This window comes from Genypterus blacodes, unplaced genomic scaffold (assembly GCF_046128005.1).
Source record: "Genypterus blacodes isolate CSIRO-AG114 ecotype Tasmania unplaced genomic scaffold, CSIRO-AGI_Gbla_v1 ptg000156l_1, whole genome shotgun sequence".
NCBI classification, from domain to species: Eukaryota; Metazoa; Chordata; class Actinopteri; order Ophidiiformes; family Ophidiidae; genus Genypterus; species Genypterus blacodes.
This window is the reverse complement of record NW_027466957.1, coordinates 1,455,675-1,480,211: the sequence shown is the minus strand read 5'-3', so window position 1 is coordinate 1,480,211 and position 24,537 is coordinate 1,455,675. Positions and strand designations below refer to the sequence as shown.

The following is a 24,537-nucleotide window of genomic DNA, read 5'->3' as shown; positions in this document are numbered from 1 at the left end:
GACTGCATGCACCGGCTGCTAGTTTGCATACTAATGTGATTCAAAGTACGGCTACATTCAAACATTATAACACTCATCCACTACCAGTGTACTTTATTCTTCTTCAGTCTCATAAGAGGACATGGTTTCATCTACGTATGGACAGAGGTTTCCCATCAAACAGGTGAAGCTGTCATCCCATGCGTACTGTTAATCTTTTTTTCAATACCAGAACAGACAGAACTTCAGAGGAAAAATTGTGTCTTTAACAATTGTCCTCATCCAGACGGCTCTATTAGAGAAGAGGAGAGTAGTGATGGAGAGCTGAGAGATCTCCTAGATGAAGCAAATGGAGCTGCATCCACCAGCAGTCGCCTTCGGGCCTCCATAATCAATCAGCCCAGCAGCTCCACTGGACGACGGCACAGCGAGAGGATGCGGAGCCGAGCAAGCAGGAGTCCCAACCCACCATCTCATCGCCCTCTGGTCGACACCACAGATGCTTCAAACCGTAAGTTATCATGTGTGTGTGTGTGTGTGTGTGTGTGTGTCTGTGTGTGTGTTTGGAGTGTATCATTACCACTTTTTACATTTCTAAATGTGCTGTTGTCAGTCACGACCAGAGGGTGGCAGCATTTATTCAGCAGAGTTATTATTAATAGTTATTCAGCTGGGATGTTGAGCTCCTTCCATTGATGATCTGAGCCAGCCTGTTGAAATGTGGTAATTACATGTTGAATGATGTCGAGGTGCCAAGAGCAGCGTGTACAACATGTTAACAACTCACTGAGGTAAAGGTGTGACATGTGACAGGTCAGACATGTTGAACAGATCAGGTATTATCTGGATTAAACCTACGTCCTTTACACCGACACTTGTGTTTAAAACGGTAATAAGGCATGTCTGCTATATCTACATTGTGGAATCAGTATTTTTAAAATCCGCATGATATTTCCATCACCACAGTTGCTATTTTGATACAACATGCTGTAGGCAGACTCAGTAGGTAGGCGGACTTCTGTGAGGCAAATGAGACGTCATGAGTGCCTCCTGCTGGTCTGTAGGATTCCCTCACCCTGCCTCTCTCAGCACGGTGCCATCGCCTAGCAACAGCAATCTCAGTTTTCTCATCCAGTTATCACCAAGTGGAGCCGAAACTTGCTGTGATACACGATCCCAGACATTGTTCTCTCCCTCTGACTTAATACTGAAAACAGTCAAATTAACACAAAACTGGAAGTTGCCCAGTAAAGCGAAATCACATCAATGAAACGCAAAACTCGTTTGAGAGAAATGAAACACTAAACTGAGTTCGTGAAATTGAAATTTACACGGTTTTAGACCAAGACATATGATTCAGCCATCACTTGTGTATGAGTGTGTCTATCATTGTGTCTTGTGATTTATCGAGCATGGGACTGAATAAGCCTGCAGCTCATCTTGCCCTACTTCCTCTTAAACAACATGCACAGAAAAACATAGTCACCCTCAATTGTATGTTTAGCAGAATTGTTGACACTAACAAATTGTCCTGCAAAGACAATATAAGGTGTGCTAGTTAGACCAAGTGTTTGTTTGCTTTTGTTTACTTGTATAGTGACATAATCAGATGTCACTTTCAACTTCGGAGTAATTTACATTCAGAGAGTGTGTTTACTACTACAGCCCAATCTCAATGAAAAATTAAGTCATATTTATCCCATGATAGATAATCAATAGGTGCAATTTGAGCCAGATGTGGATGTTAAAATATGAATAAGGACTGTAGCAGTAACAGTACGCCCATTATCAAGTTCTATCACTTTGTCTGGTCTTGTTTTGCCTTGGTGGAGGTACGCCCTTAAATGAATTCCACTCCAGTTTAAAATGTCTTAGTTTATTTATTACACATTTCTGAATAAGAAGATGTACATTATTTTTAACAAAGTCTTCAGTAGGATGGGTGCAGTAATTGAATAGACAGCATCATACAGGTGCCTTAACATTGCAATGATGTCACTGTGTGCCCCCCCTCTCCTCCCCCTCCTCCCAGGTCACGCACACATTCACTCATCTTACAATGCAGTAGTCATACTGCAGCATAATAAATGTTGGAGTGCAGCAGTGCCGAGACCACATACCCATGCTTAATACGGGTCGCTCGTGGCAGAGGTTTTCGCTTCATTGGTAGCGAGTTGCGCAGCCTTGCACCTGCAGTCAAAAAGGATAACATTACAAGCTGTGGGCTCAGCAGTGCAGCCTGCAGACCAAAGAGTAGTGAGAGCCATACTGGAGGAGTGGGGAGCAAAAGTAGGTCACCCTTGTAGAAACTCACACATTTCTCCTTGTGATCCCCCCACCCCCTGCAGTAGTGCTTGTGTCTGCCATTAGAGGGCATTTCATGTGAGCAAACATGAGAGTCGACAGCTCTTCTACTCTCCTCTTCACGCACAAAGGCGGGAAAGCCTTAAGCATGCTCTTTGTAGATATCACACTGCTGGTGTGTTGGAAACAAGCACAGCATGGTGCGGGTCATGAACTGTCCATTAATGATATCATCATTTCTACTACTCTGCAGTATTTACACGATCAAGCATCCAAATAGTTTATCCAGTCTGATAAGCTGTATCAAAAATGTAAACAGTTAACCTTCAAATCTAAATCACTATCACTATCATGTCTCTATACTGCTAGAGCAGCTGCCAGTAAAGTGCCATGAAGGGCAAGTTCATCACATAATCAGATCATTTGATGCCACAATAAAATACAGAAAGTGTTAGATATGTAATGCCTGCTCCCAGCGTAACGCTTCACTATCATTCTGCACTTTCTGATGAAAACAGCTTCATAGGGAAACAGCCTGTGCTTTGATCTAAGGTTTGCTGTTGATTTGATTTCTCTAAATTTAGTCCCAAAGCAGTGGACGACAATTAAGAAGTGTGAGGCCTGTATTGTTGTTGTCACTGTCACCTGGTTTACTACTTGAAGCCAGTGAAGAGCCTTGACATTGCTACATAAATCTGGTGACGGCCCCTGGTTTTGTTTAAATGTAGTACTACTGTACATGTAGTCAAGACAAAGATCTCCTTTCCCAGCCTGAGCCACGGCCTTTTTAAAGCAGAGGATCAGGAGGAACAATGGCGCTCTATGAAACCTTCAGTGAATTCCCAAGCAGCCACTCTTTCTCTCCGTCTCAGCATTCCCATTTCCTGTGAATTAATAATAGCCTTAGTGTGGAAATGGATGCACTTAAAGTATCCTCATTTAACAGCTGTGCTAGAGGAATGAACAAGTAAGAAGACGAAGGAAGCCCTAATTATGTGAAAGTTTGTGTTCAGAATCAGGCTGTTAGATTCAGTGAGTTGGCCTTTTTGATCTAATTGCAAGAGAGAGAACAAGAGATGGGATTCAAAAGAAATTGCATCATTGTGCCACAATATAAATACATCTCCATTATACCCTTCTTCTAAATGTGTAGATATATAAACTAATCTGAGGCTATGAGTATGTGGCACAGGCCTGATCACAGTTTTCTTACTTTTGCTTATAATGACACGTAAGTGTGTGACGCTTTAATGTTTCAGGGTTTTCTGTTGCATTAGTAATGTGAATCCAAAAATGTTTGTCTAAAATGGTTTGGTACCTTCTCTGTTATCAAAAGAATAAATAACACGGAATTATTAATCCTCCATGAGACAGATCAAGAAAAAAACCCTAAATTCCGTGAGTTGAATTGTGACGTCAGGCGAGGATTCTGTTGCGTTCCCGTACTGTCGTAAATACTAAAGTTCTTGGGAATTCTACTTACATACAAAGTTGCAGGGCTGTGACAGTCGAAACTAGTTGTGTCTTGGTATACTACTCTGTTAAATAGCATGTGCACTACAGTAGTATAAGGTGTTCTTTTCAAAAGGTTTTCGGTCATTTATTTTAATATCTACAACGTGAATGATGTTTCCTCTCTGTTCTATCACTACCTGTGTGCTCAGTAGTTTTCAATTGTTTAACTTCAATCATAAAACGGGATATAATATGTTGCTCACAACGTCCAAAAATAATATAGAGTGAAGTGCTGCTCGCAAAATTCAAAGAAGAACCGTCCTTCCTTTGCGCTCTCGTTTCGCTCTCCATGTCCGGACACCTAAAAGCCGGAGTTTAGAAAAGAGTCCCTGAATGCATCATCGTGTGCTGTACTGAATCAGATCCACAGATCCCAGACCATCAGAACGCGGCACTCACAGTGGAAAGAAGCTGCGGAAAGAGGATCACTCTCTCGGATATCCACATCTTCGCTTTAGAGAGATGAAAGCCGCATTTTAAGCGCGTAAAACTTACTTCCATCCTCAAAAATGACGGTGGATTTTGAAGAATGTGTGAAAGATTCACCCCGATTTAGGTAAGAACATGTTTCTCTGATTGATCTGCTGGTTGAAACATTGATCGCCTCAATTCTGTTACATGCAGCGAGATTTGATATTTGCGGGGTGTAGTGCGTCATCATGTGGTTGTTTCTTTTTGGTTGGCTGTTATTGACATTAATGCATTGATCCGATACAATGTGTCTGGATTACAATGACACTTTGAAATAGCATAAGGCTTGTTGGCATTTGTGTGTAAAAGTCATCCGTTAGTAGTGTGTGAGTGTGCGTGGTAATGAGCCATGCAGCTTTATGAATTGTCACGTGGACTGATTCCGGACTGCTCAGATCCAAACCATCTGCCCCCGGCTTGTCAAATTTCCAAAATGATCGTAATCCTAAATCAGCAGAGGGAATGCTGGGAATTATTTATCCACATGCTTTTATATCAGGAATTCATCTGAACTTTGCATTGACATCCCTCATAATGAACTACTTCCCAGAGGATGCAGTTCAAACAGTGTCACTAATCATCGGATTGGAGGAGGCTGAAGGTTTCCGTGCACACTCCCAGCCGCAGCCCGTGACTGCCGTGAACCAAAGGTTAGATAAATAAGGCAGGAATTCCTCTACACCCACATCTAAACCTGGCCCAGTCTGCCTCCAAGGAGTACTGCGAGGGGTTGTCTCTGAGCCTGGGAAGTCCTGCTTAGCCCGGGTCCTTTTACACATCTGTGTGTGTGTGTGAGAGAGAGATAGAATCTGTGCACCAAATCAAAGACTTCCAGACTTGGCAGCAGCACCTTAATGACTGCCATCTGGTGCTGGAGAAAGGCAGATCTCAGGAAAAAAGCTGACTGAAGGGTATTTACACAGACCTTCTCCCTGCTTGTTTCATATGTTAAGTGAGCCAAGGAGGCAGTGAGGCAAGCTGCATGCTAAGAGTCACCGAACTCATTATTTGCAGCATCAACCTCCCTCCCTCCCTCCCCTGAAAATGCCTGTCTGTTTTTTCACAACATGAATGGGCGGATGAAGTTATCTCATATCTGACAGGGGCTGTGAATGAGGAATGAAAATATGTGCTGCCAAGCCAGAGCTTCTCCACTGGCGGAGGAGGATCAAACAAGATTCCAAATGAAGCTATAGTGAATGTGTTTCCAGTGTAGGTTAAGAGTTGCATATAGAGTCTTTCATCTCCTGCAAAGAGCCTTGATATGCCTTGCGGGGACGGCGAAAGAGACAAAGTTAAAGCGTGTTTTTCCAGCCTCTGACGCCTGTAACAGAGATTTCAGAGAGCATTCAAACGGTGCCTTTGTGTGCCTAAAAGCAGCACACGCGCGTTATGTAACAACTCTGGAGGTGGATGATTGGAAGGAAGTGGGCCCATGAATGCAGGGAAAATCAAAGCTTTTCACTTTTAGGATTTGCGCTTGTCTTTGCTTCCCACACATGTAACATTGTGCAGGAAATCCATTCTAGGTGAATACGTCGCACATGTGGCGGGCTTCTGCTACCGGCGGTGAGCTAAGACCACCGAAGCAAAGACCCCGCTCACGATGAGATTAATCTCCCCCTGCTTTCCTGCTGTTGGAGAACAGTGCTGTCTAAGCACTTTCAAACAGTGATGAATGGACTTGACCACTCCAGGACCTCACAAACTGTGTCTTGCTTCTTGGTGTGTATTTCTGTGTTTTGTCTCTATGGATACTCAGACTCGGGCAGATGCGAGATCGCTGCAAACATTGATGCTCGCCACATGTGGTTTGGAAAACAGTGCGGATGATGCCATGTGTTTGTGTTTGCTCCTGCACAACATTGGCAACATGTGACGTTTGAGCTGCTTCCTCCCCACTGACATGTTAGTTTAAGGTCACAGTCACATCGCCTGGGAAGAAAAGGACTCTGTAGCTGCACTGTCCACGCTTTATAGCTCACCTTTATTGTTTTGCATGGCACTACTACTTAAAAAGGACACTGTGAAACTTTAGAGCATACTTTGTCTACACTCCTGGTGCAATTTGGCCGGATTTTCAACAACCTTGGTGCTCCGTTCTGGTGTCCCTCAGCAGAATATCTCTATTGTCCAGTGGAGTGTCTTGCTTCCGCTGAGAGACAGACTCCTTTCACTGAGTCTGAATGGCCCAGAGCAGAGAACCCTGATGATCCCCCCCCCCCCCCCCGGCAGTGACGTGCTTGTCATTGACTCACAGAGAGCCTTCCCGGGGAGTTTCCAAGGCCACTGACCTGTGCTGCTCAGCCAGTGCGTGTATGTATGTATGTATGTGTGTGTCTGTGTGTGTGTGTGTGTGTGTTTCCGACATCTGTGGGAGAGTGACTGGATGGATGGATTTGTGACACAAAGTCAGATGACAGAGTGGAGTGGGGGGGCGGCGGGGGGGGGGAGCCTGCTATGGAGGAATGCGGAGAATGTGCTGTAACATCTTGCTTTGTAAAGGGACATAAAATGTGTGTATTTAATGGACAATATATGATTCAGTCTGTACAAAATGGGGAATCTGAATCTATAACAGCAAACTAAATATGGACTGGGCAAGATTTCCTACAGTTCACGGTTTGTTTGGCTTACTGAACAAGCAACTACTCATGATACTACTCATCTCATCTCTGTGAAAACTGGGAAACAATTTATTTTGCAATTAGATGAGGCGGTTTAATACTTAATCCACGTCGTCTATATTCGACTCATTGTCAAACACATTTCGAGCCCGTCTCTATTTTAAACCTAAGCCTCAATGCTGGGAGTCTGGGGGATGAGATTCATCTTGCTCATGCTTGTGATGGGTATTTCTGCTGAACATGCATGTCTGTCTTTCCGAGGTCTTGAAGATGTTTCTCGCCTTCTTGGGAGATCTGCATCTTCAGCTGCACGAAGCTGGAAGGAAATTCTACCGTGTGGCCTCGTCGCTTCTGCTCTATTTCATACTGACCTCCTTCCATCTTCCGCCTGTGTCAGTGGCCCTTCTGTTCAGCTGACAGACCCCCCCCGCCCCTGAGGTTGTGGCTTTGGTCAGCATGAATGGGGGACACACACCATTACTGTAATTGGGAAAACATGTTAATAAGCTGACAGCTATCACACTGCTGCTGATAATGAGACAACTGTAGCACATGTGACCAGTTTTGCATGATTTTAATGACCGCTTGTGATGTCCACATTAGACGTATTTATTAACTACCTGCTTTGTTACCATCTGTCCCGCCCATATGAGTTTGTTTACAGGTTTTCAATTTCACCGTGTCTTTGATTTAAAAGCTCAAAGGAGCCGGCCCTTACTGTTTTCACCGTCTCGTTAAGACTGTCAGCGAGAGCTTTGAGGTCCGGAGCCAACAGCTCCAGGTAATGAAAGTGGTAGGGATTAAGGCAGCAGTGAGGCAGTGTGATGGTTGTGCGCTTTAATCCCAGATTAGTCCATATTTGGCCGGATGCATAGGTGTCACACCTGAAAACAAATTCCAAATTGGTGTCATCCATTCATGCATTCATTCATGTGAGGGAACTGATCTAATGATAGAGGACAGTAGTAGTTTTTTTAATCACCAGCTACACCATTGCTGGCTCCCTGCTGAGAAGGCAAAGTGCCATTAGTGCCATTGCAAACAAAAGGAAACGCTTTCATCTTTTCAAAATAAATCCAGATGAAGGGGGTTTCTAGTTGGAGCACCCAGATTCTTCCCCTAGCATGTGACACAGCTGTGAGAATGAGGCTGCATGTAGATTATTAGAATGTTCTCGAATAGTGTTTTGGAAATCAAAGACATTGATTTCTCATTATAATTTCAAAAAAGTGTTTGTTTTTTACCAGCAAGAAAGATGAAAGTAGCCAACAAAGCAATGTGAAAGTAATGAGCTCTTCTCATTATGTCCAGATAATAAAGTAGCATGTATTTATGTATTGTGTTGAATTGTAGTTTATTTCTCTCAAACTTCAGAAATGTACAGACGGATATAAAAGTAGAGTGAAGTAGCTGCTTTTGTAGCGCATCGACTGGTTGAGTTTCCAGCCAGTTAATTGGTGATTCTCTGTTCCTATCAGTGCAGATTAAACCCCGGTGACATGCTTAAAATGCAGGGATGATCTCATCGGCGAGCCTTTTGTGTTGAAGGAGGAGGCAGGGGGGGCGGGGGGGCTCGCCGCATGAGCCTTGGCCGTCCCGGTCATTTCATTTTAATGAAAAGCAAGACGGTTCACACACAGCACTCACAAAGAGCCACGGGAAGCAAGGCGCTGCATTCTGAGTGCTAATCTGCTCCTATAGGGACATCCGGAGAGGTGACAATGACCTGGAGTTTAGAGCCAGAACAAAACACAGGACCTGACACCACCACCACACAACTGGCACAACTGGCAAATGTGCCATCACCCCGTCTCCTCTCACTCCCCCTTTTTTGGCCGTCACAGGTTGCTGGGCCTGCGTTGCAGACATTGAATCTGCACCATGGCGACATCCTGAGCCTTAAACGATGGATGAGTGCTCGTAAATTGGCATTAGTATTCCCGTCACAAGCCGTCGTGAATGAAACCGGTGATGACTAATGTGGGGCAGGGGCACTGCACACAAACACGCTGAATAGATTTTTTAACCCTGACAATCAAAGGCTTTGTTCACAGTATGGTTCGATAACGCCGCTAAGAACTCAGCATTTTGTTTACCCTCGCAGATTGGATTATGGTAATGTGGACCCAACATCTGATCTCAATTTTGCATGGGGCGCAGATATCAGATGTCTTATTGTGTTTGGAAGAGAAGGTCCACCCCCCGCCCTGGACAGAGACTCGGTCATGTGAGTCTGCCATGGAATCGATGACTGGAAGCGTCAGAGGAAGCGTATCTGTGTGTTTGTTGCTGTAAAAATCCAGAGTCAGTGCAACAATTGGCACAGGACACACCGTGTACGAAAGCAAAACAACAGGTTGCTAGATTCCCTCATATTTGGATTAGTATCATCTGTGCACACTTGACCCTCTCTGACCTGCGCAGGGGGGGAGTTAATCCTCGACTGCAACGTGACTCCGTGGCAGGCTGACGGTTATGCCTTGTCAAATGGACTATAATTCTGAGTTAATATAAATATTCTGACTAATGTCCCTGGTGGATTATCCATACTGAACAGCACAGCCTTTCAGATTTACTACAGGAAAAGTCTCACATAATAGGACGAGGCAGCAGCCGAGAGTTGTTCTCTTCCCCTCCACTTGGATCAGTCTTTTTCTTTTTTTTTTAGTTGCTTTCACATCACATGAATTACTTCAAGAGCCAAGATTGTTTAAAATTCTTTGCTTCAGCTCTCCGGAGTGCGTGACCCAGAAAGGCAGTGCAGAGGCTTCAGCTTTAGGATTCACAAATCAGATTAATCTATATCAGGTTTTCTCATTACTGCCGCCATGCCGTTTGGCCCGGCCAGCATTTCATCAACCCGTGTTTTATATTCAGCACAGATTGCTAATTGGGAAATTTCCAATTTCCTCACCGCGTAATGGCCGTGCATCCCGCCTCTCAGTTGTTCATTACCGTTGCTTGTCCTTCAGACGGAGGCGACGTGTCCCGGGGACATTAAATGGGACACAGTGACCTCTTTTCGCTGGTTTGTTGTAACACTATCAGACCCTTGATGAGTGAATCCGTCATCGCACAAAGTCGAATCCTCGTGTGTCCTGGGACCAGTGGAAAGGTTGACACGAGAGTTATGACTAACAGATTTCGCTGTTTAATGGCGTGTCTCTGAAACTTCTCCCATGATAACCCCGCTGCTCGGAAAGCCGTCATCCCGCAGGGGGAAAGTGGCCGGGGGAGTTTCCAGGTGTGTCAACATCATCCCTTTCTCCAGTCGCCTGCCTGTCTAACACTTGGGTCAGGAAATGAGATGAAGTTATTGAAAGAAGTTGTGATTTCAACCATACCGCACTTGGCTCTTTGTCACCAGCTGGGGAATATGGGGCGATTGTAGTTTGTTGTTCTGTAGTACACTTAAGAAGCCGTTATCCGGTGAGGGAAGAAGAGTTAAAGTTACAGCGTTTGGCTCCCCTGGAAGCCAGCGCTGGTTCTGCTCAGTTTTGAAATGCTGAATCACACGTGTACACGCATCTGTTTTTCATTTGTTCTCTCCCTTTCTCTCTCTCTCTCTCTGCCTCATTCCCCCCTTTTTTTCCTTTCCATCCTCTGTGAGCGGGGGCAGACGTCCTGGTCGCGGCTGGGCCAGAACTGGGTCTAAGGGATGGGTCAGGAAATGCGTCACTCTGCTCGAATATTGAAAGCGGGTCCAGTGTAAAGGGCAGAGCTTGGGGGAGCCTGTGATGAGGTCGCTGACTCCCCTATCGTGACACCCAACCCGTCTGCTGTAGGCTGAGTCACTATGTGAACCCGACTCTGTTTATGGTTGCACAATACATTTGAAAGACTCTTACCTAGTGTTCACTGTGACCAACTCCTACAATTAAAACCCTCAAATGACTTTCCAGTCCAGTATTTTGTATGAATCTCCAAATATGGTAGATTTTTGATTTTTAGATTACTTGTTGATTTATATACGTATTGAGAAGCTTTTTGTACCTTTTCCTCACATTAAACCCTCTGAACATTCAAGGGATTATGTCAAGGCTGATGTTGTTGTTTTCAGACCATAGACCAAGATTTTCTCACTATTTTTAACCTTTTCTGCCCAATTTTGTCATTACACAAATGTCTGAACATGTATTTGTAGTACACAGTCAGCATTTTGTCCAATATTAGATTTAGCCTCATTTAGATTTTGGCTTAAGTGCTTTTTCATTGTTTTCTCGCTGTTGTTTGCGTTCCCTGGAGAGTGTGGTTTTGGTAAAGAGAGACCAATGAGCCGTGTCTCAATTTCACTATTTCTCACAATTCAGCATACTTCTGCTGTGCTGCAGTAAGGACTTGTTGTCGTTCTCTACCGAGCCATTTTCCACCGTCACCCGCTGAGGTCAGTCAGGTTGCACTGCGCTCTGTCTTTGTTTTTCACATCAAGTGTCGCCGACAGATTAGAAATAAAAATGCTGTCGTTTTCTTTTCCACTAACATGGAAGAGCACTGACTGTGCTGCAGGTTACGTGGATCCTGTTTCCTTGCTGACAGTGTCACGCTCCAGTCAGGAGTCAACTTTCGGGTGTGTGGGCCTGTTGGTGAAAGGGGTTTAGGGTCACGGAAGAGTGCCATAGTTTGACGTCAGGAGCATGTTGCTGACTTTAGACAAGAGGAAACACCTGTAGGAAAGACAGAAGGAAGTGAGCAGATCCATCACCTCTCCTGTTATCTCTCAGTGGGCACTGCTGTGACATTCATGTGATGTATGGGTGGGTAATGTGAATGAGCAGCTCCTCACGCTAATATGAACCATGGATCTGCTGTTTAGGCTCCGTCTCCATGAAAGTTTAGTTTGTGTCGTTACAACTCTTGGATCGAATGTAAAACAGCAGACTTTTCGTGTTTTAAGCAGAATGCGTCAAACGGTTGTTAACGTAATCCACATGGAAGCAGCCCCGTTGTATCAACTGTTGTTTCTGCGAGTTCCATCTCAAGTTTTCAGACAGGAAAGAGCTGAATGCTTCACACGTCTGGTATGTCTTTCGAGTGCAAGCCAAGCTGCGTGTTTAGCCCACAGAAATGCCGGGAAGACTCCCAGCTCAGCCCCACCATTGCCGGACACGTCACGACTGTGTACGCGAGGGGTTTTCACAGAGGGAATTCTGCTGTTTCGCCAAAATGTCAGGGCGTTACAAAGTCGGGTTGGAGTTTTGTGAGCAGAACTCTATTCTGCACTGATTTACGCAGGCAGACTGGTTTGGCGCCCAAAGAGTAGTGTGTGAGCAACACGTCTATGGGACATATTGTCTCCCACCGTTCAATGGAACATTGTCCAGGCCAGATCTGACAGAGTAGTTCCTCTGCTGGCTTCTGTCTGTGTGTGCGTGTGTTTATGTGTGAGAAATGATGCATCTCTCTCCTCTGAATATCTTCATTGACATTTTTGTGTGTTGAAGTCATTGTGGACCACCCCAAGTTAATATAATCCTGCTCCTCCAGCTGAGACCGCTCATATCCTGACCTGTCTTGGGCCAGTCAGTCTCCCATTCCTCCCCCCCAACTATATCTGATCAGCAGCATCCCGCCCATATCCACTCAAGCAACAGTGTTGTGTTTGTCTGATTCAACCTCTCGCATCCTAGGTATTAATAAACACACATTGTCAGACGTACATTCAAGTTCCAAAGTATCTGAGTGGTGTGGTGCATTGTAGTACCGAAAGGGTTCATCTTTGTCACATTTCCTCTTCATGGTTGCCTTTGTTGGCTACGGCTCTGCTCCCCGTCTGAAGTGCCATTTCCCCATGGGCGATGGTGGCCTAATTCCATGGCTGAAGGGGGATGGATGGAGCTGGCATTGCTTGATGGATGGGGACTACACACCCAGCTGGTTTGTCAAACAGCCTAATTATATCAAATATTAAAGCCCTCACCCCGGCTCAGTGCCAAATGATACAGTCAGAGTGTTTTAACACTTTGGTTTTGGACTTTAAATACGTCCAAGAAGCTTTGATCAGCTAAATTAAATCATTGTAGTACTCAAAAATGAGGCCCTATGTGCCGCTAGGCCCGAAGAGGACAGATGATGATGATGATTACTCAAAAACAAATGTTTTCATGATCAATTCATAAGCTGCTTTTAAAATTGCCTAAATTTGCTCTGGTTGCCTGTGTTGTCATTTACAGTTCACTCAATTAACTCATTTAACTAGAAATTAACTGAATCAGGTTGAAAGTTATTTTCTGAGTGACTAGTGTGTATCGTTTTTTTTGTAATTATTGATTTGAGCCAAAGCTGTTTATTGTTGTGAAATGGATGGAAAACACTCTAATGAGCAAATGTGTGTAACATCTAACAATCACACAAATCTATTAAATTCACTATCAAAATTGTAACTGTAAACTCCATTCACCCCGTCAGTGAGGATCTCGCCTCTCCTGCCCTCCGCACTGATATCAAAGTGGGAGATGCTGTTTATGAGATTTCCAAAATGACTTCACCACTGACCCATGCATCAAGGTCAAACAGAACTTATTGGCAGTTTTCCCATTCATTGTCCCTGTTTCAGCTGCATTCCAGTTCACTCTTGGCAGAAAGGAAGTTCAGGAGGGCCGCACCACATAGCTGCTGTCAAATTCACTGTTCAGCACGGAAGGATAAAATCAATGTTTATAAAGCCCTCTGACACTAATTTAGAAACTACTTTACTGGGAACTACCGAGAGTAGAAGCTGGAATGTTCCCTCAGCCAATTTCTCAATCTCTTCCGAGTGCTTGAAGTTTCATCATTGCTTCAGGTGAGTTAGTAATTCCATGTGCCAAATGTATGCTTTGTGCTAAATATAGGAAACGTAACAAGTGTTTTATTTAGTTTGGTCTTGCAAACTGCCCACTAGTTCCTTAACCATCAGAGAGCAGCTCTGATGAAATGTGACACCAAAAAAATGGTTCAGGAATTGTAGTTACTGGTTCCGAAACGAAGGAATCTTGTAAAAAAAAAAGCTTATACTGCACTGAATGGCACGATTATTAACAACTAATCTCCTATATCCCCTTTGCTGTGGTTGCTGTGTTGGGGAGAGACTGGAGATGTGTTATTAGGCAAACCCCCGAAGCTTTGAGGCTTTAAGGGACATGACTGCGGTGTGGAAAAAAAGGACCAGACTACAAATTTTACTTGATATGAAGTCACTGACTGTCGATGGAAAGCCTGTTATAGACATCTCACACGTCCTCCAACTCCAATTTCTCAGCCACAGGCATCACGACTGATCATCAGTATGCACACTTGATACATAATTAAAGTTTGTGCATGCTCTAATTGATTTTCATTGTATTTTACTGCCTTGTGAGTAACATTAGATACTTTCAGGTAATTGCGGTGTGAGCCAGTGTAGCTCCTACCTTCCCCCACTGACCTCTTTCTCCCGTGTCCTCCAAAGGCCTTCAGCCAGTACGGACTGCAGCATCCAGCCACACGGTCACTAAGGCAACGCTGATGTCCCAGGATACTCTGAAAAGACGACTTGAAATAAGCAGTTTTTCTCGGACTGGATAAGATGCAATGTATTTGGATCTCTAAATATGGCTGAGTCATAGTTGCAGATTTGGAATAGTAGTGAAAAGGCTGACACGGAAAAGAAAACCATCGTAGATTCAGCTGTGAGTTTATTCTGCATTGTGGGTTACAGCTTATAATTATGGCGTTTGGAGGCACGTGTTTGGACCGGTCGACTCTTCTTCTGCTTCAGTTTGTATTTTATACGTCAGACTTTCATGCAGGTCAGGTTCCTTTAAATCTGTCAGTTAAAAATGGCCATTTATGATTATTTTAGATTTGTTTAAACATCAGAAAAAATCTGGGATCACAGGGCAACAACAAAGCAGCAAATACTTGTCGCATTTATGTATTTTTAGCAACAAGAAGCTTTTATGATCTACTCTACCAATTTTTCTATTCACTCTGCTTGGCTCTAGTAAACATATTCAGTTGGATGCCATTTTCATTCACATTGAACCCTCTTGAGTGTAAAGAAAGAGCGGGAAAGTTCCGCTCAGCTGCTGCCTCCGTGTCTCGTTTTTCTGCGGTTGTGAAGCGACACATGCTGTGTTGGAGGCTTCTGGCTGTTGTTCCTTGGCAAGCTCGCCCAGTTCTTGCAGCTCTGGGTCGTCAGTCAGGGGGCCGGTGGCAGCTGCTCGCTCCCCAGGGGTCAAGTTACCATTGCAGGGTCACTGCAGGGTCAGGAGTCAAGGTTTGGCAGTCTGTATCTACTGTACGTGAGGTATGTGATAAAGAGCAGCTAGTGTTTTTGACTTTACTTTTGGTAGGAATGAGGTAATTGAGGTAGTTGTGGGTAAATACATGTTTGTTTGTACGTTTTGCTATCGAGAGTATTTCAAAATTTTGGAATGGACATTGAGGAATGTGTTGGAAGGCTGGGGCGTGGTTGAGGGAGGATCCCATTACATTTGGTGCAGATATGATCCAGGAACTTTGAAAAACAAACAACTCTCTTGCCGCGATATTTGATACATAAGTTGATGTCTCCACCGGTTATAGAATATCAATAGATGCATTTGGTCCCGATATGAATGAGTCGGCTCTAGTATAGGGGACACATTAATGGAGGGCAGAAACGTGCAACAATCACTAATGTGTAACTGAAATAATGCTGATACAGAAGCTTGCTAAATGTTGTGCATCTTTAACACTTACAGAGATAAATCCATCATAGGCTTTTATCTTTTTATGGTAGTATACTAGAACCAGACAGAGTTTGTGTCGGCTTGTTTGGCTTTGGAGGAGGTATGACCTCTATTGAGTGTACTTGTTTTTTTCTGTCAAAGCCTGAATGTGACTTTTTTTTAATGAATTGATTGAATTTTTATCCCTGGACTTTTGCACTGGTGTGACCCTGAGCAGGCCTGGCAGGGTTTTGTAGGAATAACTTCAGAGTGTTGGAGCTGCAGGAGTTTTGTTTGACTTGAGTGTTGCTGCTGAAGAATGATCCTCTCTTCTTCTCATCATGTGCACATTGAGGAGATGGGATTCATCTGCTCACATTAAATGGGAATGTTATCCCCTGCTCAGGGACTGCAAGCCTGGCTGCTTTACTGCCTGTGAACTGTTGGCTGTTGGTCAATGCCAGAACTAATGTCTCCCTCCCCGGGAGGGACTGAAAATATGCACACGTGTTGTTCAAGTTCCTCAACGCTCCGATACAGACATAGTGTGGAGCTGCAGAGATAATTCATTATTATATATGAAAACTTTTCTTCCCATGCTTTGACTCATAACTGTGTTCCTCTGTACTTGCATTTTTAGATTTGACAAATGTTTTTTTTTAAAGCGAGTTGATCAAAAAAATTACATTTCAGATGTGACAAGAAAGAAATAAGGGGGAGAGACTGCAAAGTTGCAATTTTAAGCACAGGCAGTCATATTTTAATATGTACTTAAGTGGGGAAAAACTGCTGCTTTAATCCCAAAAAAATTGTGTCAGTATTGTTTGTTCTGTCAGCGGGTAACTTGGTTTTTACACCAAACGGCTGTTGGACTATTTTGGTGCCGCATCCTCGTTCCGCTCATGATTCATGTGCTGTGGTCTGTGGTGTACAGAGAAGCACCACAGAGCCCACGATGAGGATATGGAAGGGTGAGTTGGTATGGGTGTGCCAGGGAAGGAGGGGAAGACAGCAGACAGGCAAAAGTTCACTCACAGCAGGCGCTCTGGTCGGCTGAGGTGGAACACTTACACTGCCAACCAGACAAGATACTGTATCTCTCCTTGATTTCGGAGAGGTCGATGTGCAGTCAGAAGGGAGGAGTGTGTGTGGTCAGCCAGAATCAAATCCCCATCTTTCTACATTCTCCCATTTTTTTGGAACTGTGCGTGCGTGCGTGTTCCATTTTAGAGCTCCCTGTCCAACCCTACTTAAACTCAGCTGGCCTCCATATGCAGATACGTCTCTGAGAGTTTCTCACATACTGTTCATCCCTCTAGGAAGTTCTGTACAGTATTATATAGGAGCACCTGCATGTCTTGTAATTTCATCCTGCCAGTGTGCCCACCTTGGTGTTTAGGCATGATGGGTCCCTGCTTCCTTTCTCTGCAACAGTGGACAGATGCAGGAAACGATGATTCCTGCGTTGATCATATCTGAATCCAGTGATGGAATTACCCAGATGGTGAAATACATTAATGTGCTGGAAAATGATTTCTCAAAGAAGCAGGCACTGGTCTATGTGCAGATGCTCATTTTACAGGCTGCTGCTCATTGCATGCGACAACTAAATTCCCCAAAGTGTGTAGTTAGCCCAGTAGATTACATAGTTAACTGTTGGACGTGTGAGCCTTGTAAAAGTGTTTCTCGGCCCACTGATGATGAACTTTTCATGACATATTTGTCCTTTCCAGCTCTTTCCCCAAGCGTCTGCCCTTGTTAGCGATTTACGAGGCCTGGCAATGTTGAAGTGTGGACACATAAATGCCCTTCTGCTAAAGCACGACGGTACATCTGGGCCGGTACATCAACAACTACTTCTGCATTCACAAGGTGGTGTCGCATTCACTCTTTACAACAAGGACATAAGATTGGCCAAGTACATTTCCAGCCTCCTGAGGCGAGGTATGCCTGTTTTGATACAAGCTTGTGAAAAGCTTTACAGTACCCAGGTTCAAACCTAAAGAGGTACAGCCTGAGCATGTCACTCGGCACCATGCTGCTTTCCTTTCTGAGAGTGAACACGCTCTAGTATTTTTCTTTGATGAAGTGGTTTTACCCCACACATACAATATTTAGTGCCAGGACCTGGAAAATCCATCAAATAGACAGTTTACACACTTACTTTCTGTCAAACACTGAACTATTGAGCATCCAGACTGACAGATCAAATGTGTCAGTTTCTACCAATGTCAAATCAAATAACAACTGATTAACAAAAATAATTCCAGACTTGCGGTGGAAGAACCCTTTTTTTATGACCCAAGCATTTTTCACCACCTGATTGATTGTTTATTAACCATAATGAATCCATTAGTATCAACATATTAACTCATTCTGACGTTTGTGTTTCTGATGAGAAAGTAACTCCAGACTAGGTCCCCAACAATTGTTTTGTATGGCAGTCGTCTATTCAGGTCTCTAATGCGTGTAAAAGCCTGTGGCCCCTAAGGTCAAGGGGTGCGGTACCTCCTCTGAACTCTGCACCAGACAGTGCAGTCACAGGCCTGCCTTTAATCAGACACAGAAGGCCCCTCTGAAGAGAAAATAGTTTAGTGGGAGTGTTGGTGGTCCCAGTGTTCAGTCTACTGAATGAGTGGGTGGGCTGGTGAGGGTCGTCTGCCTGGGAGGGTGACGCCGATTGCCTTAGAAACGGGACTTGGTAAATGGTTGCCACTCAGCTGTTTGGCTGCACGCAAGTATTTGTTGCTGTTGGGAGCTCAGAGGGGGGATGGGAAGGGTTAAAACTGTCACTTCACTTCTTGTAGAGCCAATCATGTTAGCCCTGCCCTAATGCAGACTGTCATAACTCATGAGAGCACCTGTCTTGAGAGATACATTTAACTCAGGGATGGATACTACATGTACACGTTCATGCATCTCCATCTGCATTCATAGACGGCTTAATGCCCGAGCTGCCAACATGTTGTCATCGGAGCATAAATGAGTAATTATTGCTGCACCAGACATGTCATTTTCTGTGAAGCCATTAGTGCAGATGTGTGTGTCGAAGACGGCCCAAGGAGCTCGGTGCAGAAATGCGAGCGGTGTTTACACTGCGGCTGAGCTCTCACCCTCTTAAAGGACAGAAAGCAGGAACACATCAGAGCTCTCAAGTGGAAGTAAAAGCCTGGGCTTATGAAACAATAGCCATGGCTTTGAACTCATGTTGGGAAGAGTATTACTGGAGACATTTGAACTCTCGCCGCACCCTGAAAGCATTAGGCTTGGGTTACTGCAGATTACAGGGCAGTGTCATTCTTACATTATTTGGGTGATGATGAAGATGTGACGCCAACTGGATGACTAGGGGGGGGGGGGGGGGAGGGGGGTGCTTTTCTTTCAGGTGGAGGTATGGTTCAGGTTGGCAGTTGCAATGTGGGCACCCCTCCCAACGATTAAAGGTCACAAAGTTGTTGAAATACATGAAATCTGTTCTACTTTATACTTCTAATCCTCTGGCTGTGGTTAATTAAGTTTTAAGTTTTAAGTTTAGTTTTAGAGTCAAATACAAGGCAAGATAATGGTTTAAACATGACTAGCATACTTAAAGCTTTCAAACCCATAATTAACCCTGATTTGTTGTTTTTGTTTTTATTCATGGTTTGGTTTAATTATTATTATTTTACCTTCATTTGCTGCACCACACCTGCACCAGTGGATTAAGCAAAGAGTATAAAAGTGACCATTCTTTGCCTCGGTTCCTCTTAGTTAAAGTAAAATTCCACAAGTCATGATCCTCACCGTAGTGTTAATGCTTCTACTGAGCACTCCTGTCACCGCTGCTTACGCGTTAGATGGGCTGTAGTTATTGTGCAGGGAGGTAAGATGTTCTCTGCCTCACAGGCTAGTGCTCTGAAAATAGACTGGTTTGGGTTTTGGGTAAGTGCTTGGCATTGCATAGCCAGGGGCACCAACCTGACCCCGCACTAGCCCCTATCGTGGTGTGGAGGAGGAGGAGGAAGAGGAACAGGGCTGTTGTTAAACATCGGCTTCGAGGGAAAAGCTCCAGGATGTCCCCCCGCCTCCAATCAACCATTCAGCCCAGTAATCCTGCCTCTATTAGGACACTAAAGCAATCAATATTATAACAAAATGCTGTCAGCTCTCCAGACAGGAAGTGGCTTTGTCACAATGGGACCCTCAGACTGACTGGCCCATCCTGTCTCCAACCTCTAGGGTTTCCCCCTCCTCCTCCTCCTCCTCTTCTGGCTTCCAAAGCTGCACATTGTCCTCAGAGAGTGTTCTTTGCATAGCGAAGGATAGAAATTAAAGAAACTAAAGAACAGCAAACAGCAGATTGATATCAAAAAGTTTGCTGATTACCAAAGTTCACTTGAACGTAGCATCTGGACACCTTACAGCTGTTCTCATTTGTAAGCTGGCACTGGGAATGGAGCTGAGTGACACAGCTAAAGCACTTGTCGGATAATTCACTCTCCCAGTTTGCTAACATCTGTAGTTCTGTCAGTTCCCCCCAGCTGGGAGGCAGCGTGGGTTTTGTTTGGGACTACTGATTGTATTTTAGGGGTCACTACCTGGACCCTGTGTTGGTTCTCTACTCAGCATCCCACCTGCTCATTCTGCATACAGGCCACCAAGCTGGTCTGCCTCAGTTCACTCTCCAAAACACAACCCTCTGGGGCATCTGGGCTCAGCTGCATCCTCCTCAGCCATCCGGCTCACACACAGCAGCCATTGTTTGCCGTGGCAGATGGCATTTTATGCTCCAGGAAAAATGCTGTGGCGTGTACAAATTATGACTTTACAAAATATCTAAAGGCCTTGAGCCGTGTCTGTCAGCGTACTCTAGCACCGCGTGATTCTGTGTCACATGTGAAATAAATTCTTAGAGATCTATTCCGTGATTTGGGGCTAGTAAACAGCACCTCAGCCATTCCTCTGGATGCCCCGTCAGCATGTCACCAGCCAGAAACCACCAGAGCGCCGGCTTGCTCAGCACAATCCCAGTGTTTATTATGTTTTAACACTGTTCTTTTATACTGCACTGTTACATGTCAGATAAATGCTCCCAGACTAACCATGCACTCCAACACTCACGTATAACTTCAATCTGCCTAAACTGGTCAGAAATGTGTTGTATTGTGCTGTATATTGCATTATTACAGTATTAATTAGCCGTGAAGGACAGGCATTGACTGTATGTATATTATGACACATACTTTGTTGTTTTGCTATTATCTTTTCTATGAATCCATGTACATGGATGGAATGAATAGAATTCCCTTTTTGCTGAGTAAATATACACTACAACATGTTGCTTAATAGGACTATGAGGAGGAGGAAGGAGACGAGGCCAGATTCCTTGGTGCCTTTGTCCAAACTCATCTAAAACAATATTTATCTGCTTTATCACGAGTAATGTTCTGTACTCCCAGTATTGCACTTTCTTGTACTCTGCTCTCCATAAAACGTATCCCCTCCTTAGAGGATGGAACCTAAACTAGTTGGGAAACTAATCTGCCCAACATGTGAGGCAGTAAGATCTATGTTGATTTAATAATTCATTGATCATTGATCTTCTTATAGCAGGATGTTGTTGTGCATCATGTCAGTACCTACTTAGCTCGTCTGCTCCCCGTGGTGGAAATAAGGGTCAACACACAAGCACATCGGGGACCCTCTACGGCCCACTTAGGAGATGGTTGCCATGGTTACAGGCCTTGGGCACTGTGTGCATCCATTATGGAAGGCATGTGCAATGAGACAGGGCAGTGGGGGTTAGAGCCTAGAGGTTGAGCAGGAGCAGCTGTCCCATGAACCACTGTCCACTCACTGTGGAACACGTCTGGAAGAGGATGACAGATCAGCAAACACGGGCTACAACAAGGATGCTCTTGAGAAACGACACCAACAACTGAGATTGATGCCCAGTGGTTGGTGTAATGTTCCATGGAAATATGTGAATCAATACGCAGCAATAAGTAGAGTTTTCAACACTATTGGTTTGTAATGTGTGAAGAGCACAGAGAAATTTGGAAATGACAGAATGTTCACTATGATGAATGACTTTGAGTGTGAACATTCTGAAATTTGTTATACACGTGATGACACTGATGGTAGGATTCAGAAAAATGGTTATCAGTAGTATATGGGCCAATAGAAATGCAGGAAATTGAAGAAACGTGATATACGGAGAGCAGTCTGGCTGTTGAAATACGTGAGGTCAACAAACCGCCTTTAAAAGATCATTTTAAGCTCTTCATCTCATATTAAGAGGGCAGAGTCAGAAATGACATCAGCAATGAAAACAGTGTTGCTGAGTGCAAGATTATCCTTGGGTGTGGTTGGCTGAGTGTTGTTCATTTGGAGTAACAAAAACATACATCCACATGTGGGATCATACCGTATCGACTATTTAGGTAATGGATGTTTCCATTCTGCGTGAGTATGAGCTTTTGGCACATATTCCGCCTCTGGAGTATATCTTCCCGTTCCATTTGAAATGGGATGGTGAGTAAATGCTGTGGGGGTGGAGAGGAGTATGAGAGCACGTGCCATCCTTCGTCCCCTGAGCCTGCTGCAGCCCTGCCAAGCAGGCTAATCCGTCCTAGGCCAGGCGATGATGGCAGGCGGGGAGAAAGAGAGAGAGAGAGAGAGAGAGAGAGAGGGCTACAACAGTTTTATGTCCTGCCAGCAGATATACACCACATATGTTGATATCACAGACCTTAATCACGAGAGAAAGAGGGTGAGGAAGTGCTGAGAGGAAGAGGATAGATCACATTTACACTCCTGTGAAACCATAAGGTCCCCATAGGCAGAAGGAAGGCGATAAGAGCAGCATGTTAGTGATTTATATATCAAGGCAGTGAGGGACGACAAACGTACAGCTGTACACAAACCACACACTCCCAACTGAGGTCAGGCTAACAGATGAGTGTGAGGAGGAGCTGGCCTTCAGCTGCAGCAGGCATGGAAGAATTACTCCAAGTAATGGTAGAAAATGGGAAAATACTAATAATCTGTGTAGTCTAAAAAGCAATGGTGCTAAAAAGACATCATGGCTCAAATAGCTTATTCTATGAAGTTATTCTGGAAGATCAATGTTCTTAGTTTCTTTCCACCCCTGGCTTGGAGGACTTGTGTTTTTTAAGGGATACATGGAGACGGCAGCTGTGTGTGTGTTCGATTGGATATTTGGTTTCTCTGTCATTATTAGCTGAACCGCGCCCAGCACGCTGTCTCACTCACTTAACACCCAAACGGTGGCTCAGTGCAGCGTGAACATGTCTAAGTTTGGCTCCTCAACGCTCCATCTGCCATTCACAGACTTACGGGCAGACCTCATGCTTTGTAAGGACATGGGGAGTCACGGCCAGATTGTGGAACAGCCATGTTTCCAATCTGAACAATAACATGTACAGAGCTATTTTCATTCCCCACATGTTGCCATGCAAACACTGACAACCACTCTTTCTTTTGCTTTTCAGGGCAAATATTGATGAAGTGGAGACGGAGGTTGTGGAGATTGAGGCAAAACTAGATAAGGTAAGACATTTGTCAAGATCATTGTCTTCTTCTTCTTCTTGGTTCTTTTTTCACCGTCATCATTCACCGGAATCCATTTACTTTGTCTACAAGCATTGTCGGGGAGATGAATAACAATAATCTAATCCATTTAGCAAATAAAAAGAATGCAAGACAGCAAAGAAGGGAGTTGGTACATTCGATTTCTACATTAGAGTAGGAAGAAGAATGGGGACTATTCTCTGTTGATTTGACAAATGTAGAGTTTAGCTGAGTTGTTTGTTCCAACATAACAGGATGAACTGAATGAATCGAAACAAAAGACTGAACCAATTACGACCGGAGGGAGATTAGAAGTGAAGGAAACACAAAAGACAAAAGTATGCGCAGTGGAGCTGTCAAATGTCTGCAGAGTACATTTATTTAGCTAAAACATACAGAAATTTCTCTACATATATTCTTACAGGCTTCCTACACTCATCCAGGCCCGCATAACATTATACGGTAGACCCACTTAAAGAAAAATGACTCTGAAGGTGTTTTTCAGCTGAAATTGTAGTTACTATCACGCTATATCTTGTTGCACCAGATCTCTATGAGGCAGATTGTCCATTACAATTAGCCGTTCTCTGTGCACATTGCGATTGCAGTCTGTTTGCCACATAATGGGCATCATAATCCCTCTCTTTCCTGGCCGCTCAGATCAGGAGCGTCGAAACGTGACGTGGCAGCAGAGCCAGTTGACATTTACGGACGGTATTAGAACGCATCGCACTGGCTTTGAAAGCAACCAGTTAGCCTGTAATGAGGCGGCCAGATGCTGTAATGCTCATGTCAAAAGTCCATCTGTTCCTTTTGACATTGAATTACAGTATGTGTCAGCCAGAGCCAGGATTAGTCATACACGACCAATCATAGGCAACGCAGATGTTTGCAAACCACTGGCGTGTCTTTGAGTACCTGCATGATACTGCTTTTGACCTTAAATCCTCTAATTGACTTTGCTTTGGAGATGAAGCCAACTATTTTCCACAACATGCAGTTCTGGATTAGATCGCTGGTTGTTTTCTGGTCTCTGCATGTGGAACTTTAATCCATTTGCAGAGTTGAACATTAGATTATGTAAGGAGGGGAACAAATCAAAAGCAGGAATTTACGCCATTACTGATTTGAAGTTTGTTTGATTCTCTTATCTAGATCACCAAAAGCTCCATGCAGCAGAACATCAAGGGATCCATTTAGGTTTACTGTTCTATATTTTTAATACCAGTTAGATGCTTTTACCGTACTGTTTGTTCAGCTATAGACGTATAGATGTATAGATGGATCTACATTCATTACTGAGTGAAGGCCACATGTTGTTTTAATTTGACTCACCACATTCAGCATATTAGTCTCTGTCATCTGGGCAGTCAAACCTCAAACTCCCAGTCTTCCTCTAT

The 24,537-nt window shown here is 44.2% G+C and overlaps 1 protein-coding gene across 1 annotated transcript in view; it reads left to right on the top strand.

Annotated features, from left to right (window-relative positions):
- The first annotated feature begins 4,172 nt into the window (after nucleotides 1-4,172).
- acap3a (ArfGAP with coiled-coil, ankyrin repeat and PH domains 3a) overlaps nucleotides 4,173-24,537 on the top strand; it is a 41,795-nt gene continuing 21,430 nt past the window's right edge. The window contains exons 1-2 of the mRNA XM_076167025.1: nucleotides 4,173-4,354; nucleotides 23,059-23,116. Coding sequence (XP_076023140.1) covers nucleotides 4,308-4,354; nucleotides 23,059-23,116 — 105 coding nt within the window. The 5' untranslated portion in view covers nucleotides 4,173-4,307. The remainder of the gene's footprint in view (nucleotides 4,355-23,058; nucleotides 23,117-24,537) is intronic.